The 19732-nt window shown below is 36.7% G+C and overlaps 1 protein-coding gene across 3 annotated transcripts in view; it reads left to right on the top strand.

The window, feature by feature from the left end:
* The window catches only part of Dpp10 (dipeptidyl peptidase like 10), a 725523-nt gene that overhangs the window by 632468 nt on the left and 73323 nt on the right, over nucleotides 1-19732 (top strand). For all 3 annotated transcript variants that reach the window (XM_052736764.1, XM_052736765.1, XM_052736766.1), the window contains 2 exons: nucleotides 7448-7545; nucleotides 14173-14296. In XM_052736764.1, coding sequence (XP_052592724.1) covers nucleotides 7448-7545; nucleotides 14173-14296 — 222 coding nt within the window. The remainder of the gene's footprint in view (nucleotides 1-7447; nucleotides 7546-14172; nucleotides 14297-19732) is intronic.

The raw sequence follows: 19732 nt of genomic DNA, 5'->3' as shown, positions 1-19732 counted from the left end.
TTTTTCTTTTGGTTGTGGGGAATGTTTGCCATAGCACATACCTTCGAAGGTCAGAGAACACTTGATAGGAGGAATCTGATCTTCCTTTCCAACATGTAAGTTCCAGAAATCAAACTCAGGGTATCATAGGAGCTGGCAAGCCTTTTTACCTATCCAAGTATCTACCTAACTCCCAAGAAGCTATTTTTGAGCACTGATTTGCAGAAATATGCTTTGATTTTCTCAAGTGCAAGTATCTTTGCTAAGCTTGAACTTGTTCACTGTATCATGCATATATAAAACCCAGAAAAAAAAAGCCATCACACTTATTAGGACCAGTCTGCTGTGGAAACACAGTGAGTCTGTGATAAGTTTGAAGCTACTTACCAGTCTCTTTTCCTAAACACCACACCCAGACACTCTAGAAGGAAAATAAGGCTTGGGTGTAGAGAACCATGGAGAAAATGAATATTGCTTCAGGAACAGAATACCTGCATATCCTGACATCACCTCTTCCTCCTGATGGTTGCAGTATTAGACAAAGAATTGACAGGAACAAACTTCTATGATTGGAAAAGTTTTTCTTGATTTTCTCTGGATAGAGCGTAGAAGGCACCAAGTCAGTGCTCTTCAGAAAATGGCAATCTATGCCTACAACAAAAGACTTCTGTTCACAAAACTTTCATGGGAAAAAAAAAAAAACATGTGAATTTTTCACAATTATAAGTTCCGCCATGTTTTTGTGGATGATGGCTTGAGCCTCTAAACTACATACCAGCCCTTTTTACACGTTAGATAACTGAGCATTTTCTCCAATATATTCATTCTTTCTTGCTTAATTTAGTAATGGTGGTGAAATCTTATCTATAGATTACAGAAAAGGTGGAGAACTAGTGGTGTATAGGCGTGTGCAACTGTTCAGTGCACAAAGGAGTCCGTGTAGCCCTATGGAAGAGACAACACAGTCATTTGTCTCTCAAGAGTGGAAACTGCAATTGATTTTACTTTTAAAATAATGCTCTTAGATATGTCTTCAAATCACCCTCTCAATTATGGACAGTCGCAGGACTCACCAAGTAAAAAAACTGAGAAATATAAATATTTAAGAAAATTAAAATATATCACCAGAAACTCTGATACAAATTCATTATAGTAACTAATCATTTAATAATTTTTGGTTTCATTAGTCATGTTACTGTGTGTCTATTAATTGAATAGAGTCATGGGTACTAGTAAACATTTTTTGTTTTGTTTTGAGGGAGGCTACCATTTGTCCCTTCATTTAATCTTCATTGCATGCACTTATTTTTCAAAAATGAATAAGCTGAGATTTTAAAAGTTTTATACTTTTTAAAAAGGCATAAATATGAGCTAGATAGATGACTCAGCAGTTAAGAGCACTTACTGCTCTTACAAAGGACCTGGGTTCTGTTCCTGGCACCCAAGTTGGATATAGCTCACAACTGTTTATATCTCAAGCTCCAGGGAATCTTATGTTATCTTCTGGACTCTGCACATACTTGTATACACATGCACATTTATTCATAGGCACAAACCTATATATATAATTTTTTAAAATACATCTTTTTGTTAAGTCACTGCTACTTCAAGACAGGAAAATGATGTAAATAAAGCTGTGGATCAACTGTTATTTTCATAGCAGCTCAGAAAACCTGAACACCTGCCTGTCAATCACAGACACAGGCTTGTGACCATTTGCACTGCATATGTACATATACAGACTCAGCTATATATGGGCAGAAGAGAGTCTTCAATCATCAACACAGGAGCATAGTATATGATGAAGGTCCCAAGTGGGCACTGACTGTCAATGAAAGTATTAAAACTAAAACCTGGAGCTAGGGAGATAGCTCATCATTTGCATGCTGTGAATGGGGACCTGACATTGAGAATCCAGATATTATCTGGATTATCCAGTTAAAAATCCAGGTGTGGTGCTGCAAGTTTGTGATCCCAGCAAGGGGAGGTAGAGCTAGGCAGATCCCTGAAACTCAGCCAGCCAGCCTAGCCTCCTTGGAGTGCTCCAGAAAATGAGTGACTCTTGGTTCTAAGGATGTGAACTGTGTTTCTGAGAATGACACCTAAGTTTGTATCTTGTCCTCTACATGCATGTACACATGCCCTTCAGGCCACATGCATGCCCACATTCCACATACATAAAAATAAAAATGAGCAAACATTCTAGAAGACAAAACTAAGGGACAGTACCTTTGGCTGAATGTGACTTTTCTGTGAGATAACCACCCATGTACTTAAGACACCAGTTTTCAAGAAAGTGAGGGTTTGGGTCCTTATAATCACAAAGAATTTCAGTATCTTGTTGAGTATATCATTTAATTTTCAAACTCACTCTTTTCTACTTGAGTTTTAAATGATCATTAGTTTTCCCATAACAAATGCAGGTTCAATTTGCTTGCATACAATAAACTTTTAGAAAGTGACACTTTAGAAATCGAGATAATGCTGAGTTCATACTAAATTGCTATTTAAATTAAGCTAGATTTAAAAACTGGTGCAGCAAAACTCAGCACGGTCAGATTTACTGATGAAACACTTATACCAAACAAATATATTTGGATTTTATTTAATTCAGCATGATTTTGTGCTCATAAAATACCCTATCATTAGCAACTCAGCACAAAAGAGATGCGGAGTTCTCTCTCTGTAACCTCAGGTTAATCTTCTTAATTAAAACATTATCTCGTTTAATGACAATTTAGTTGCCAGTAAAACAAGGTTAATTATTATTGAGGTTTGCATTTCAGAATCATGGAGGAAGGGATTCCGTGGATTTGCAGTCTTTGTGGCAAATGGGACTGTTGAAAGCGAAGAAATGAGCTCTCTAATTTGCACACTCTCTGAATGATTCAAATATTAAAAGGTGCAAATGAACTCACTAGTTTTGCTTAATTCCAAACCCCATGGAAAAGTAAAAATGTAACTGAGATTATGAAATGCTGAATAGCAAAAGTTGTGAGGCAATCTGGTGCTTCACTGAGGTGCCTTTATATAAAAATGGCCTCATGTGTATAATTTTTAATTTGCATTCTGGTGAAAGCTGATTGAAATATCATTCATCCTGCACATGTGCAAATTTACAGTTGCAGTAGCAGATTCCCTTAAAGGAATGATCAGCATTTGTGTGTCTTTGACAAAGTAAATCACAAAATATTGTTAAGAGTTCACAGAAAGATCCAATCTAACTTAAAGTCCTTATTAGTCTAGTTAGTGTATTAAATTATAAAAATATAAGCACAAATTTCTCTAACTGGGTAAAAATTAGTGTTATAAAAATACCAATCATTTTAATGCATTGCCATATCCTCATTTAGATGGCTTATTTAGACATCTCTTTGTTAGTTAATATAACAAAACTATGACATTTTATCCAAAGAAAGAAAACATTTTTTCTCACAATGTCTGCTTTCTGACACATTCTCAGAAGGATATCTGTCTCAGTTTTTAAAATCAAGTAAATTGTGCACTAGAATTTTAATCACATGCTTTATGGTGCATTGCAGCAGAGTCAAAATTTGAACTGAGATTCTTCTGACTCATAGATTTAGATAACCTAGATCTCAAAACATGGTCCAGTCACCAGCAGTGATCATGTCAGCCTTGTGCTGGAGGTGGGCATCATTTCTTCTAAACCAGTCTCATGAAAACTAACTTCTGACAACTGGTGAGGTTTGTTTAGATAGAAAGATGACAGGTATATTTATGGATAGATGACAGATTGATAGATAGATAGATAGATAGATAGATAGATAGATAGATAGATAGATAGATAGATAGATAGATAGATAGATGATAGAGCAGATAATCATAGACAGAGAAATGATAGACTACATAAGATGGATAGATGAGATGAGAGATAGGTGGTAGATGAGACATGTTAGAAGATAACTGGTAGATAGATAATAGATGACAGAGAAATGATAGTGTGCTGACTAGTTTTAGTCAACACAAGCTAGAGTCATCTGAGGAAGGAACCTCAATTATGAAAATGTCTCCACCATGCGGTGGTGGCTCACATCTTTAATCCCAACACTCAGGAGTTAGAGGCAGGTGGATCTCTGTGAGTTCAAGGCCAGCCTGGGCTACAGAGTGAGTTCTAGGATGGGTTTCTACACAGAGAAACCTTGTCTTGAAAAACAAAAAAAAAAGAAAGAAAGAAAAAAGAAAAGAAAATGTCTCCACAAGATTGGGCTATAGACAAGCCTGAGGGCATTTTCATAATTAGTAATTAATGTAAGAGTGCCCAGCCCATTGTGAGGTACCATACCTGGGCTGATGATCCTGGATTCTATAAGAAAGCAGCCTGAGCAAGCCATGGGGAGGAAGCCGGTAAGCAGCACCCTTCTGTGACCTCTGCATTAGCTTCTGCCTCCTGTTTCCTGCCCTGTGTAAGTCCCTGTCCTCACTGTCTTTGATGATGAACTGTTATATGGAACTGTGAGCAATATAAACCCTTTACTCTCCAAGTTGCTTTTGGTCATGGAGTTTCATCACAGCAATAGTAATTCTAACTAAGACAGAAAGATTGTATGTGGTAGATAGAGAATAAATAGGTGATAAATAGATTTCATACAATAGATGAAAGACATTATGTGTTAGACTGATAGATTATAGATAGAAGATTAGATGACAGATGATAGATGATACATAATGGACAAATAGAACATAAAGATATAATAGAGATAAAGATGGTATATATATAATAGATATATGAGATGGTAGATAATTGACAAATAAAAAATTTGTGACAGAGATAAAAGATTAATAGGTGACTAATAAATTATGAATAGTTGGTAGTAGGTGAGTGATGTCACATGATAAATGACAAATAGGTGATAGATATATGATCCAGATGATAGATGATTATAGGTAACAGGTAGAGAATAGATAAAAATATGGAACAGTTTTTTTTTTATCAGAACAGTTTACTGGTGGCTTGGCACTGTAGTTAAAACACAAATAGATCCATAGTGCCACACCTGGAGATTCTTTTTCTTTATCTGTGAGCTGGGGACCAGGGCTTTGTGTTTCTAAGGCCCCAGATGAGGCAGATTGGTGCTGCTGGCAATGAAGAGTGTAAATGGTCAAGTTACATCACAAAACAAGGTTTAAATTTTAACTTGCATGATATAGCTCAAGAAATAACAGAACAAAACCATAAATTAATGATGATACCAATAATGACTTTAATAGTCATGGCATTCCTTTAGTAAAAGCCTTTCCTGACCACTTCCATTGGCTATAAAGTTCTGGCCAGTGTATGACACATTTCCAGAGATGTGTCAGTCTCTAGTGATAACCAAATAAAACAGTTGCTCAGGAGCCTACTCACTCTGGGTGGAATGCATCATGTTGTCTCAAGCCTTGACTTGTTTCAGGCTTTGTCTTGTCAATCCTTTGAGCATGAATCTATCTTTGCAGTCCTTAAATAAGTTTGATCACACTCAGTTTTTAACTCAAGTCATTTTTAATTTCCTTTTCCTCTTCTCCATATCACATGTAGTCTTTTCAAGCCTCACCATATCACAAGGATAATTGCATATTGTTTAACAACATGTTGTGATACACTGATTTAATGCATCCTTTATTCATGTGGACACACTTCCTTTAGTTTTCTTTTACCATTGTTCATGTGTGTGCTGAGTTCTTATGTATAGTTCTGCATGTTTGTGGATGCATGTATTGTGTATATACATATAAAGAGGGTCATTTCAGGAATCATCCTAAATTGCTCTTTCACCTTATTCATTGAGTTAGGGTCTTCCAATCAAGCCCACTATTCTTATTAGCCAGTTTTCTCTGGGGATCCCTTTTCTACCTTCTGTGGCTGGAATTTCATTCCATTAATGTGCCCAATCTCTCTCTTTTAAGCTTTACTGATTTCTAAATAGAAGACTCATATATTTAAATGACCCTTTGAGGTGTAGAAATAGCCCTCTCTTGAGTCTGTGGCAGGAAGAGACAGCCAAAAAAACCTACCTGGTATTTATTTGGGTGTTGGGAAGCCAAGCTCCAGTGCTCATGCTTGCAGGACACATGATCTAACCACTGAGCAATCTTCCCAGGCCCAACACAAAGTCATCCTTTCATTCTCCCATGCAAACTGGTTGAGGCATATTTGAGAGAGTATGCCTTCATTTCTCTTTCTTGCTCATAGAGTATTGGCCACCATTTGCTCGTCATTGCCTGGGAAATAACAGGAGGCACAACTAGCATGTGTGTTAAGTCTCGGCTCTCTCAGTATTAAAGATTTTACTTTAGCATCTCCATTTTCATCTAGAGAGCGATTAGAATAACCTTTGTACTGAAGTAGGGACACTTAGTGACAAATCTGTGACATGACCCATTAGACCATGTTACAAACTAGAAGCACAGCAAGTACTGTACCTTGGTAGTTATTGTTCCTCTAGTGGAATTTTGATTAACCGAAACCAAATTATATATGCATTTCCACTCTTCCTGCCCCAGACTCAGAGAGGGCTGTTTCTGTACCTCTCAAGGGTCATTTAAATATATGAGTCACCCACTCCGTAATCAGTAAAGCTTAAAGAGAAAGACTGGGTACATTAATGCAATGGAATACATTAGGCTCTTTTGAATTTTAAACGTGGTATTTGAAGCATGTGGGTAAGATTTTTAATATTTCTGCATTTATTTTACTTATATTTTATTTGTGTGTGTGTGTGTGCGCGTGTGTGCGTGCGTGTGTGTGTGTGTGTGTGTGTGTGTGTGTGTGTGTGTGTGTGTGTGTGTGTATGTTGGCACACATGTGCCATGGCACATGTGGAGGTCAGAGGACAACTTGTAGCAGCCTATTCTGAGTAGAATTTCTATAACCCTTGTGGGTGGATTTCCCTTGCCTTCCCCTTTCCTGTCCCCTTCCCTTATCTTTCTTGTCCCCTTCCCTTATCCTTCCTGTTCTCTTCACTTTCTTCTCTCCATCTTCTGTTACGTTTCCTTCCCCTCCTCACAGCTTTACTACTTGCGTCTTTCCCCTTCCCTCCCCTTCCTTCGGACCAGTAGAAAGCTTCACGCTACAGTTCATGTTCTATGATGTGAGCAGTCACTTGGTCTACTGGCTGCTTTGCATGCCTAGTCGTTCTGCAGCTCTGAGAAAGGTATCCAGCAGCATCGCCTAATGAATAAAGCCACCCTGATTTTCTATAACCTTTAATTGTCTGATGAAAATGCTCTAGAAGCAGCAATCTGCAAAAACAATTGAAAGTAATCAAGTGGTTGAATTTAAAAACCATTTCTATTTCAGAGAATTTGAACATTTGTCCCCAGTAAAACACACACACACACACACACACACACACACACACACACACACACACACGAGTAAACTAGTTAAATCTCCTTGTTTTTCTTTGTTTTAATATAGTCTAATGCTTATATATTACATATTACAACTTTTATTTTCTCAAAGGCAGGTCAAGTGAACCCAACAGTGAAATTATATGTTGTAAACCTGTATGGACCAACTCATACTTTGGAGCTGATGCCGCCCGACATTTTTAAATCAAGGTAGGCAATTTCAATTCCACTTTTAAGCAGAAATAGATATTTTCCATCCAATTATCATTTTGTTGCAATTTAGAAAATGATGTGATCAGTGCCACAATTCCACTTGAAAATGAAGCAGAGCCTGCCTCCATCAGTTGGGAATGAAGTCATTCTGGTTGTCTGACTGTTCCTATGAAGTATTTAGTTTCAAGGTGACTAGAGGTACCACAAAATGACAAAAGATGCTGATGATTGGGTCTTTGGCTGGCAATGAGAAGGAGAAAAGACAGAGGTTAATTTTCCACTGAATTTTCTTCTAGAGCATAGTTGGTCCATTCTCTTTAAATGTTGCTCTTTAGAAGGCTGGAATCAGGGTCTGGGGCTGTAACTCCTTTGGCAGAGTGATTGCCTGGCCTGGGCAAAGCCCTCGGTTGTATAAATCCCTACACTGCATGAACTAGATATAGTGGTAAACACCTGCAATTCCAGACCTTGAGAAGGGGAATTGGGGTGATTAGAAGTTCAAAATCATCCTCTGCTTCTTAGGGAATTTCAGGCCAGACTGGGCTACTCGATCCCTGGCTAAAAAACAAAAAACAAACAAACAAACAAAAACCAGAAAAACTAAATTCTCTCTAAAATGTTTACCTTCCTTTCTCCCACAACTTGCTGATACATTATTTGGTGGTCTTCTACAAGCAGAATGTATGAATAAAATATGATTTGTTTCAAGATCAGAAACCTTTATATTTATAACATTTGAGAAGGACCCAGGGAGATGGCTCATTAGGTAAATCACATGAAGAAAGAGTTTAGGTCCCCAGAACACAAATAGAGACTTATGTAACATTGTGGACCTGTAATCCCAGTGCACTTGTGGTGAGATGGGAGCCAGAAACAAGAGAGCACCGGGAAGCTCATGGGCCAACCAGCCTGGAAGCCATGATGGTGAACAGCAGGAGGCTGTGCTTCCAGCATGGTAGAAGGAGATGAACGACAACCGAGGTTGTTCTCTGATTCACCACTCCCCAACACATACACTGTGCCATGCACATACCTGGATGAACACTGAAAATAGGTATATAGTGTATGTGTCCAAAGCATAAATTAAATATTGGAAACATCTTCAGCACCAACCACATAATCATTTATGCAATGAAGTTCTAAATGTCTGAAACTTCTAAGGCGCTTCATTCAGTGTCATAGTCAACTTACCAAGGTCATTGAGATGAATCCGGTAGCTAATCTTCAAGAGTGGTCTCACTGTTCATAGATAATATAGTAATCTAGTGTCCTTTTCAATCTATCAAACACATCATTTTTGTGGGTGTGTGTTGTTTATAGCGAAGCAACATATATATGTGTATAGTACAGTCCACACTACGTGTGTGTGTGTGTGTGTGTGTGTGTGTGTGTGTGTGTGTGTATGTATGTATTCATGTAGAGATATATAGAGTGAAATAGAAGACCTGGATTTTAGAGGAGCATGTGGGAGGGCACAGAGGAGTTGGATTTAGGGAGGGAGAGGTGGATATGATGAAAATACATTGCACTTGTGTATTAAATTCTAGGAAAGTATTGAAAATAAATTAATTTACTTTCAAAAATGTGTTTGAAAACTTGAGGACAGTCTGCTTTTTTCTATAACCTCTACCTTTATTTCTCTTCTTCATTTTATTTAGTAATTTTCACTTATTCATGCCATGTCATCAGATGTACATAAGACCATGCAGGCAAGATGTCTTCAGCATCAATTCTTTTCATTCACATTTTACCATTATTCAGCTCATCCTTATTTAAAACACAGCTGTGTTGATTCTGGATAGAATGCAGCTCAAAAGGACATAAAATAATGGCCCAATTTCCTTCCAATATCCCCATAACCAGAACCAGTGGGAGGTGAGATAGTTCATATCATCTGGAGAAGTAGAGGTGTTTTCCAAATGCTGACACTATTAGTTTAAAGCATTGCAAACACTGGATGATTTTTCTGGAAAACTTAGGTAGGAAGTTCAAAGTATTACTTTAGAGCTAGTAAAAATATTCTTTTATGATGAGTCATGAAGATATTTGATAACCATCACATTCACTTGAGAAAAAGATGCATTGTATTTTTAAATTTTTGTTCTGTGTAACACATGTGTGGAGATGTGTGTGTGGAGGTCTGAGGACAGATAAATGGAGTTGGTTCTCTCCTTCCACCATGTGGGTCCTAGGAATTGGATTTTAGTTGCCACAGTTGGCAGCAAGTACCTCTACCCACTGACCTGGCTTGCTGGCCCTGCATCATTATCTGTATGGTTCTCTTCACTCAGTGTCTTTTAGCATGCATTTACTTATTAAAGGTTTTCTATTGTCACCAGCATCACTGGTGTGACCCCAGGACTACTCCTGTCACCCGGCTTTATGGTGCTGTGCTGTCTCTTCCTTGGCATATGTCTAGTCTGAATTTATAATTCTTCCAAGGAATGTCTGGACTTTTAGGAAAGTCTAACTCATTCATGTATCTGTTTCCATGGAAATGACAGAAAGGACCTTTTGTTCAAGTGATGAATAGCATTAATGGAACTTAGAATGACATGTATTCTGAGTCTGTAGGGAGAGCTACTCTAGTATACTTAGAGTAGAATTTCTGTGTACCCTCAGAAATTCATGCCTCAAAGAAAATGGCATGTCTAGGTACATAGATATATGGAAGACATAACAGTAAATACACAGGAAACCAATGACAACACATGCATGAGTCTAGGGAGATGCCTCAGTCAAGAAAATGCTTGTTGTAAGAACATGAAGGTCCTGAGTCTGATACCCAGAACTCAGATTTAAAAAAAAATACAGACAGGTAGTCTATACTTCTAATCTTAGCACTGGTATGGATGGTGGAAAAATGTAAATCCCTGGGACTTGCTAGATAGACTGATTGAATTGGTGAGCCTCTAGTTTACTTGGAGACCCTGTGGCAAAAAAATAGGGGTAGAGAGAGGCTAAGGAGGACAATGGAGGTTGAATTCTCTCCCCCATCATACTTATACACATGTTTACACATCCACACACTTATATGCATAAAGAAAGGAAAGAAAGCAGGGAGGGAGGGAGGGAGGGAGGGAGGGAGGGAGGAAGGGAGGAGAAAGGGAAGGAAAGCAGGCAGGCAGGCAGGCAGGCAAAGAGAAAGAAAGACAGCTAACACAGGTCTGATTGCCAACACACCCATCTTGATATGATTCTGGGACTCCACTTCCCATACCCTTTGGACAATTCTGTCTCCTAAGCAAGGACATGCTGTGATAGACAGTCACCAGTGACTAGAGTAGTGGCCCTTTATCCTGCTGGTCTTTGCTCTATGACTCAGTCCGTGATTGGGAGCTAACATAGTGTGTGATAGGAAGCAAAGTGAGATGTGAACCTAGGACTTTGAGGTCCAGAAAGTGCAGAAACATGGGAAGTGATTCAACTAGTACACCTGCATTTCCTCAATGCCTAAATGTCAACCTCTGCTCTAATTTCCATGTTGTGTATGTGCAACAACTTAGTGGAGATTTCCAATATTTGGAAACTGACCCTTTTAAAACTGCAAATTTGTTTTCAGAAATAGTTGTCACTGTTCAGATTTTAGATGGCAAGTTAAAAGTGACGCTCACATACAAATAAGATGTATACTAAGGTATGCCATATTAGATTAAACTTTTGTAAGCATGAGTAGCATGTATAAAATAACCAAATCATTTTAAAAAGATCAATATGTGTTTGATTATAAAATACTGCCATTTATCTTGGAATTTTTACATCTAAATGTACATCCACTTAAAAACACCAGTTACCGGCAATGTGCTGCTATTAGGCTTTGAATTGTTATCCAACTATCAAAACTTTTTTGAAAGTCACGCTAAACCAGGCTGTGCAATCAATAAAGTGTATCCTTTTCTGTGATGGGATTGCATAGACTGTTCTAAGAGCACTTCAGATAAATATTTAAATTCTGGTGTTTTATTATTTACTTTAAAAGGCTTTCATATTATTTTCACATCTCAATTTGTCCCATGTCCCATATTGTCCGGGTTAGTTAATTGAAACAAATTTTTATGTAGGCTCAAAATCAATTTGCCAATGTACATTTTCCCTTCAAACCTGTGGACTCTTTGATGTCTATAATCATTGATAAATACTTCCAATATTTATGTTAATTTTAATATAATTTATGGCAAGATTTGTAAATCTTTACAGTATTCATATTAAATTTAGTACAACTTTAGACATTTGTAGCTGCCATTCAGGAATATCTATTATCACAGTTCAGCATTTCTTACCCTGGTTGTGTATGGGGCACACAGTTCCTTTTTCTCAAAGCTTCATTGTATATAATCTATAAAAGGCTGATGCTTACATTTTCTCTTTGTCTGTGTGCGTTCCAATGTTTGTATGTGGGAGTGTGTATGATTTGAACTCCCTTACTGTGTTTGTGTGACAAGTATTATATTATATACACACACACATAGACACATACACACACACACACACACACACACACACACACACACACACACACACGCCACCTCTCCAGACCCTTTAAGCATTTTAGTGGTCATAATGCCAAATATTGCATATTCAAAATACATTTCTTAAAAAAATGTTGAAAGTGAAGCAGGACACTGTTCCTTGTAGGACCCCATGCCAAGTGAGTTGGCCAAAGTGTATATCCAAACCAACTGTGCATATGATTTGAGATTGCCCTGGTAACTGCTTAGGGCCCATGGTATTATGGGTTCTCAGAACTGCTTGCAAATTGTAAGCAGGGCTCAGATGGTTGTGAAAGCTTCCAGATGTTTTGAATAGGCTTGAAAAACAATATGTCAGACATCACTCCATAGCAAGTTATACTTGTCCTTCTGCTGATGTCTTCCATTTGACAGGCTAACAGATATTTTTAGAGGAAACTGTAGCTGTTCAGAAATGCAAAAATGTAAGATTCATATAACTGGATCTCATGTCCAGAGTTGTCCAAGGACAAAATATTTGTTCTTTCAAGTTTTTCTATTTATAAACGATACTTTTCACTAACTCACACAAGTATCAGTATTATTTTATTTCTTTATTTAATTTTGTTTGTTTGTATGCATGAGTATCTCTGTGTATATATATGCCATGTGAGTGCAGTGCCCTTAGGGGCCAGAAGGGGGCATTGAATCCCAGAGTTGGAGTTACAGGAGGTTAGAAGCTGTGTCATGAGGGTGCTAGGTGCTGAAATACTGTCCTCCAGACAATGCAGCAAGTACCCTTAATTGCTGAAACAGCTCTGCAGCCTTTAAACACAATTTTTAACACAACAAGCACAGATGGCATTTTTAAGCTGTTTCTAATGCTACTCCTCTGTTATGGAATTGGGAACATATCTAGAAAGGTTGTTGCTTTTTCCTTTTTATCAAAAATCAAACCAAGATGACTGGATTTTGTGGTGTGGGAGCTCAGAGTTTTCTAATACATTATGTTAATTTTTAAATATAAAATCAAAACATGTTATACATAAAATTTATATTACATATTTATGGCAATCCCCCATCACTTTGAGGAAATTATACACACAGTAATTAACATTATTTGTATGCTAAAAATTCAATATCTAGTCAGGTGCTTCACTTGGATTCCTTTTTATTTTTAACTGTTTGAGACAAAATGAGTAACAATATTATGAAAAAGACTATGAATGAAAGATTGGAACCACTTCTAAATCTACAACTGACTAAGACAAACTCTATATTAGTTACTTCTCTTGTTGTTGTGATAAAATACCTGATTAAAAAAAAAAACAAAGAAAAGAAGGGTTAATTTTGGCTCACAGTTAGAGGACACAGTCCATCCTGGGGGGAAGGCATGGCGGCAGGAACATGAAGCTGCTGGTCATGCAGCATCCACAGTCAGGAAACAGAGAAGTGAATGGCTGTGTTCAACTCACTTCTTCCTTTTATCCAGTCTGCAGCTCATGCAATGGTACCACCCACATTACAATCGGGTCATCCCTCCTCAGTTAAAACTCTTTGGAAACTCCCTCATGGACGTGTCAGAGATATGTCTTCTAGATGATTCCAGAGTACAGTCTAGCTGACAAGAAGATTAAACATCACACATACCATTAGTGACCCTGTAGCCAAATACTTCATATATATGATAAAACCAGAAGGTTGTGCATAAGACATAACCGTTAAGTCAAGACTGAGTTTTGCATTCTTTTTGGCTATCCATTGTTCTTTTAACAAAAAGTTATCATAATATTAAAGTTATATACTTGCTTTTCACATGCTAGTCCCAAACAATAAACATTTTTCAGAAAAGTCAAGTATCTGCTGGTTTCCATCGTTCCAAAAATTGCCTTTCTGGGAAATAATTCATTATGAAATATTTTCTCATATTTTCTGTATATTTGTTCATATATACATACATGTATGAACAAATATACAAATCTGCATATATACATACACATTTATTTGAATTTATATATATGAATATTTAAACAAGAGTATGTATGTTTATATATGTACACAAAATACAATATTTTTATGTTTCAGTTATTGCATATAAAACAACACATGGATCTTACTAATATTCTACTGATTATCAGACTCTAAACATAAATTTTAATTTTTGTTTCCAAACTAGAGAATATTACATCACCATGGTTAAATGGGTGAGCAACACCAGGACAGTGGTCAGGTGGTTGAATCGGCCTCAGAACATCTCTATCCTCACGGTCTGTGAGTCCACCACCGGGGCATGCAGTAGGGTGAGTTTAACTTACTTCCATCTTTTGTGTAAGGTAAAATGGTTAGGAGTCATTGCTATGAAAGTCAGGCATGGTTAGAGTTTCATATAGGAACTTCAAAATTTTACTTACAATAATAGTAGGAAAAGGAATAAATCCTAAAGGTCTACTTTTTTGTGGTTGGGGAGATGTCTTAGAGAATGAGGTGCTTTCCAAACAGTCTTGAGTACCTGAGCACCTAAGTAAATTCTAGATAAGTGTGGTTGACCCCTTGTAATCCTAGCATTTGAGAGGTGCAAACAGGGGATTAGAAGAGCATATTGACTAGCAACACTTGATGAATTACTAAGCTACAGGTTCAGCAAGAGACCCTGCCTCCATAGGTAACACAAAGAACAATTAAGATACTAAATATTAACTTCTGCATTCCACATGCATGTGCACACACAGATATGTGAATATGCATACACACACATGCACACACACACACCAGACACATGTACACATGCGAAAAATAAAAAATAAATAAAAGTGCACACTATAATCTATTCCTTTAAATCTTGCAATTTTTTTAAGGGAATGGCATCATGAATAATCAAAGGAGAACATACTGCCCTCTTAATGAAATGAGTGAATACAGGTCTGCTGCACATAGGTGGTCTAAACAACATGGAGTTTTTTGCAGTTGAGGACTTCTGTCCATATTTTGTCTTTCCCTTGACATTGTTGGAAGCATCCTTTCCATTTTCTTTAGAGATGGCCATGTTCTCATATAGCTCATATTAGCTCTGTAGTAGTATTTCCTTTCCTACAGTAAGTAAAAGACAAAAAAAAATGGCTCTTGTTCCACTCTATTGTAACAGTGAGTTGAATTTCAATTTCTAAAATTAAATTTTCTAAACTCTGCAGTAACTTAAATGTGCATCACAATTAAGGCTCCTGTCAAAAAAAATGGATTAATAGTTTAAATGTTTATATTATATGTTTCATAGATGTATAAAGGATTCTTGGATTATTTAATAAGAAACTCACAAATGTCTGCTGCAGAAACGGAAGGAGCAAACATTGCTGGTCACACTTTCCCCTGTAAACTACTAAAATGATATAAAACAGCTGTTTTCAGATACGGGATAATAGGAGGAATGGGCACACTAGGCACGTGCTCTAGTGATGAACCCCATCCCCATCCTTGTGTCGGTAGAGAAGAGGCAAAGAGGTAGAACTAAAGTCAGCTCTGATTGTCTCACTCCTCCATGTGATCAGTGAGAATCACAGTCTTACCTAGCAAGCCCCGCCCCCTAAGTTGGAATATTTAGGAAAGAACTCCACTGATCTATGAGAAAATATTCTTGTCTTTGACCCAGTGTTTAAGCATTGCTTTTCTATCCGAAGGAAGCTTACTTTTGAAAGAGAAAATTAAAATTCAATGGACAGCTGTCAATCATGCAGAATTTGTGAAAGCTAAATATTCTATATGTTTAAAGAATTATAACCCAGTTTTTTTCCTTCCAAAATAGTCTGTAGGAACATACCAAGTACAGCAGTGTTGGAGTCAACAGGATTTCTGAAAACTATTTGAAATATCATTAACAAATTCCCTTATGAACAAGCAGATGAAATTTTTCAGTGAAAAACATGCAGTATTTAAGGTGAAAAATTAACTGGATGGTCCTCATCACATTAAACATTGTTGAAGAAAGGACAAACAGAATTAAAAACAAGTGTGAATTCCTGAGAGTAAAAGTAAAATTGCAATGCCTGGCTGATTACTATGTGCAAGTCACAGAAGCAACGATTTGAAGAAGCTGGTCACAGAATATCCAGAGTTCAGAAAAAGAGAATGGGCACCTGCATACTTACTTGCTTTTCTTCTTAGCTCAATTCCATGAAAACCTTAATTGCATGTGTAACACTGTAAAATGATATACATGTGAAATTATATGTAGGAAACTCTAGGATAAAGATACTGGAATAAGACAAACTGAAAATATAATGATGTAACATTTCTCTATTATAAATATGTACAATGTGTCCAACATGTCCAAGAATTTGGCAAATCCAAAACAATATAAAGATAAACAACAATTAAACAGCTCATAATCAAGTTATTACAAATCACAGATTTAGAGAATAACATTGAAAATATCCTCAGAGAAAACAATACTAATATAAGAGGACATAATTATGAAAATTGTCTACATTTGTAAGACATAGCAAAAACTAGAAAAGAACAGAATGAAAGATTTCACACTGATATGCATCCACTATCAACTTAAAGGGGATTGATTACATAACCACATAGGAAACATGGACTTTAGTTATCAAACTACAGCAACAGCATTAGACGAGTGATTAATATCACTTGGTTATGATACACTGTTGACTAATCAAGAAGAAATATCTGTAGATCTAAAAATGATGATTCAAAATTCATAACAAGTTAGAATCATAGATATAGTTACACTCAGTGCTTCGGAAGTCCTATCTATCTATGTATTTGCATATATATATACATATATATATATATATATACACATATATGTGTGTGTGATACATGTATATACATATATAGATACCAGTAAAGTTACAAAATATTTTAACAACAGAATATTAAAAAATAGTTTGAAAATATGTCAGCCAACAACAAAATGTATCATCTTTTCATCTTCATAGTGTGAGCCTTAGCCTTTAATGGCTGAGCAATCTTCCTGACACTTTTTGTGTGCAAAAGAATTGTTCACAAGCCTCAAAGAGAAATAGAGCAAAGAAGGACTAAGGAAATGGCTGAGTGGTTAAGGGTGCCTGCTGCTCTTGCAAAGGATCCCAGTTCAGTTATCAGTACCCGTGCCAGGCTGCACATAACCACCTGTAACTCGAGCTCCAGATCATTCAACTCTTCTGTCCTCCACAAGTACCTGTGTGCACATGGTCCACATACACACAAATGGGGATACACACATACATACAAATAAATATAAATATAAAAAAAGAAATAAAGCCAGATGTCCTCTTTTTTGCCATAAAAGGATTAAATTAAATTAAAAATTAAATTAAAAATATGTGGTAAATCACCAAATATTTGGAAAATAAGAGAAAAAATTAAAAGTAAATGCAAGTATACTCCTGGCTGGGTGTGTGTTATAGAACGTGCCTGTAATCCAACACTTAGAACACTGCATCAGGAGCATCACAAGTTTGAGAACAGGCTCAACTTATAAGTGTGACTGTCTCCAAAGATAACAGAAAAGAAAACTGCAAATGTCTGCCGGGTTGCAATAGCTCATCACTGTGGAAAAATCACAGCAGTAAGAGATTAAGACAGCTGGTCACAGTACATCCATACTCCAGAGCAGAGAGAATACAAGCATGAATACTGGCTTGCTTGCTTCTTCACTCAATTCTATTTTTGCACTCTTATACAGTTCAGGATCCCTTGCCTAGGGAATGGTGCAGCTTACAGTGGACTGGGTCTTCTCACATCAATTAACTTAAGTAAGCCAACCCAATGCAAAAACTTGGTTGAGAATCTTTTCCCAGATGCTTCAAGGTTATGTCAGGTTAATAATTAAAGTTGTAAACCTCAGTGAGTAAATAGATATTTATTGAATAGATAATTAAACAAATGACTAGAAGATATGATATAATCATTTATTATTCAATCTTTTTAAAGGAAAGAAATAATAGATAAGCAGCAGTATGGATGAATCTGGATGGCATTATTGTAAATTAAATGAGTCAGGCAAAAAAAAAAGACACTGAATGGGGGCTGTAACTCAGTTAGCTGGGTACTTATCTAGCATTCAGGAAACCCTGTTGTCCCATGCTCAGCTTTCCATAACCTGGGTGTGGTAAAACCAGGTCTAATCCCAGGTCTCTGGAACTAGAGACAGGAATCTGAATTTTAAGGTTGGACTGGGGATGTATCTCAGTTGATAGAGTGCTTTCCTAGCTTGCACAAATCCCTGGCGTCAGTACTCAGAACCACATAAACCACATGTGGCAACAGCAGGAATATTCAAAGTTCAAGGGCATACTCAGCCACATTGGGAGTCAAAGCTAGCCTGGAGCACAGGAGTGCATCACACATTATTAATATTAATTATTTGCTAAATAAAAGCAAAAACAAAAACAAACTTCAACTGCCAGTATGCAAGTCTAGATACAATTAAATTTTTCTTATAAACATATTTACAAAAAAAAAAAAACGTTAACCATACTAACCCCCAACTCTAGCAATGTAAATAGAATGTGATACATGTTGAGTGACGGGTTTGTCATAGGAAAATAAGATGCCTATAATCCCAGCACTCAGGAGACAGAGGCCAGAGATTCACAAGCATAAAGTCATCTGTAAACCTCATGGAGGCTAAGGAACAGATCTAAGTATAAGAAGAAACCTTGCCTCAAAGTTTAAAATTAAAGGCCGATGAGACCACTCAGTAATTAGCGTATAGTGTTTGTGCAGTGTTTGAATTTGATTCCCATGATCCATTTGGCAGCTCAGAACTGCCTGTAACTCCAGCTCCTGGGAATGAGCCCATCTTGAAGCCTCTATGGGCCTCCACTCACGTGCATGTTCCCACACACAGTGAGACATGCATACACGTAAGTTTTACGGTGAGCAATTCACTCTCAGCTATGAGCTGTGTAAGTCCAAGGTGTCCATTCTCACTACTTTCATGCAAACTGCACTGAAAACTCCCTGAGAGCAAATTCCTCAAGGATACAAAGAAGTTTTGAAAAATTAAGACGAGAAACTCTTTATTCCCAGGTATAAATTTTGTGGAAATAAAAACCAAATAATCTATATAGATGTACACATGTACCCATAATTATAAATACCTTTTTCATCATTGAAATCTTTTCAAATTGTTCAGGAGAGGAGAAAAACATCAATAATGAAACAAACAAGAAAAAATTTAAGCAGTTAGTAAAAATTAATAAAGAATAAATTTTCTAAAACTTGCCATAAATTTTCTATAAGTTTAACTTGTTTCAAAATAGAGAATTCAGAAAATGAAAGAAAATAAATTTTCTATTGTAATAACATTAAGACAGAGGTAAGCTAAAATAAGGTGAAATATTTAAATATTAAATATACCAGGGAAAATTTAAACATCTCAGTATTTAGTGCCACAGCATAAGAGATATTTTAAAATGCTTAGTAAATGTTCTTGAATTGAAAGACTTCATAATGTTAAATAATCAATTCTATTACAATTTCAACATAGTCCAAGTTAAAGTTCGTTCAGTCCCCCCACCCTGGCCCCTTTTAGAAAGGTTTTTATGTATCCTTTGCTGACCTTACTATGTAGTGGAAGAAGGCCTTGATCTTCTAATCCTCTTGCCTTTACCAGCTGAGCACTGGGTGACAGGTGTGCACCATCACATCCAGTTTTTCTCAGATTTGCTTTCAGGAAAATAAAAGTTTATTTAAAGTTTTATGATGGTGTCAAG

The sequence above is a fragment of the Peromyscus californicus genome, unplaced genomic scaffold, assembly GCF_007827085.1.
Source record: "Peromyscus californicus insignis strain IS unplaced genomic scaffold, ASM782708v3 Scaffold_14__1_contigs__length_90479793_seg_2, whole genome shotgun sequence".
In the NCBI taxonomy this organism is placed as follows: domain Eukaryota; kingdom Metazoa; phylum Chordata; class Mammalia; order Rodentia; family Cricetidae; genus Peromyscus; species Peromyscus californicus.
This window is presented reverse-complemented; position numbering and strand designations above follow the sequence as displayed.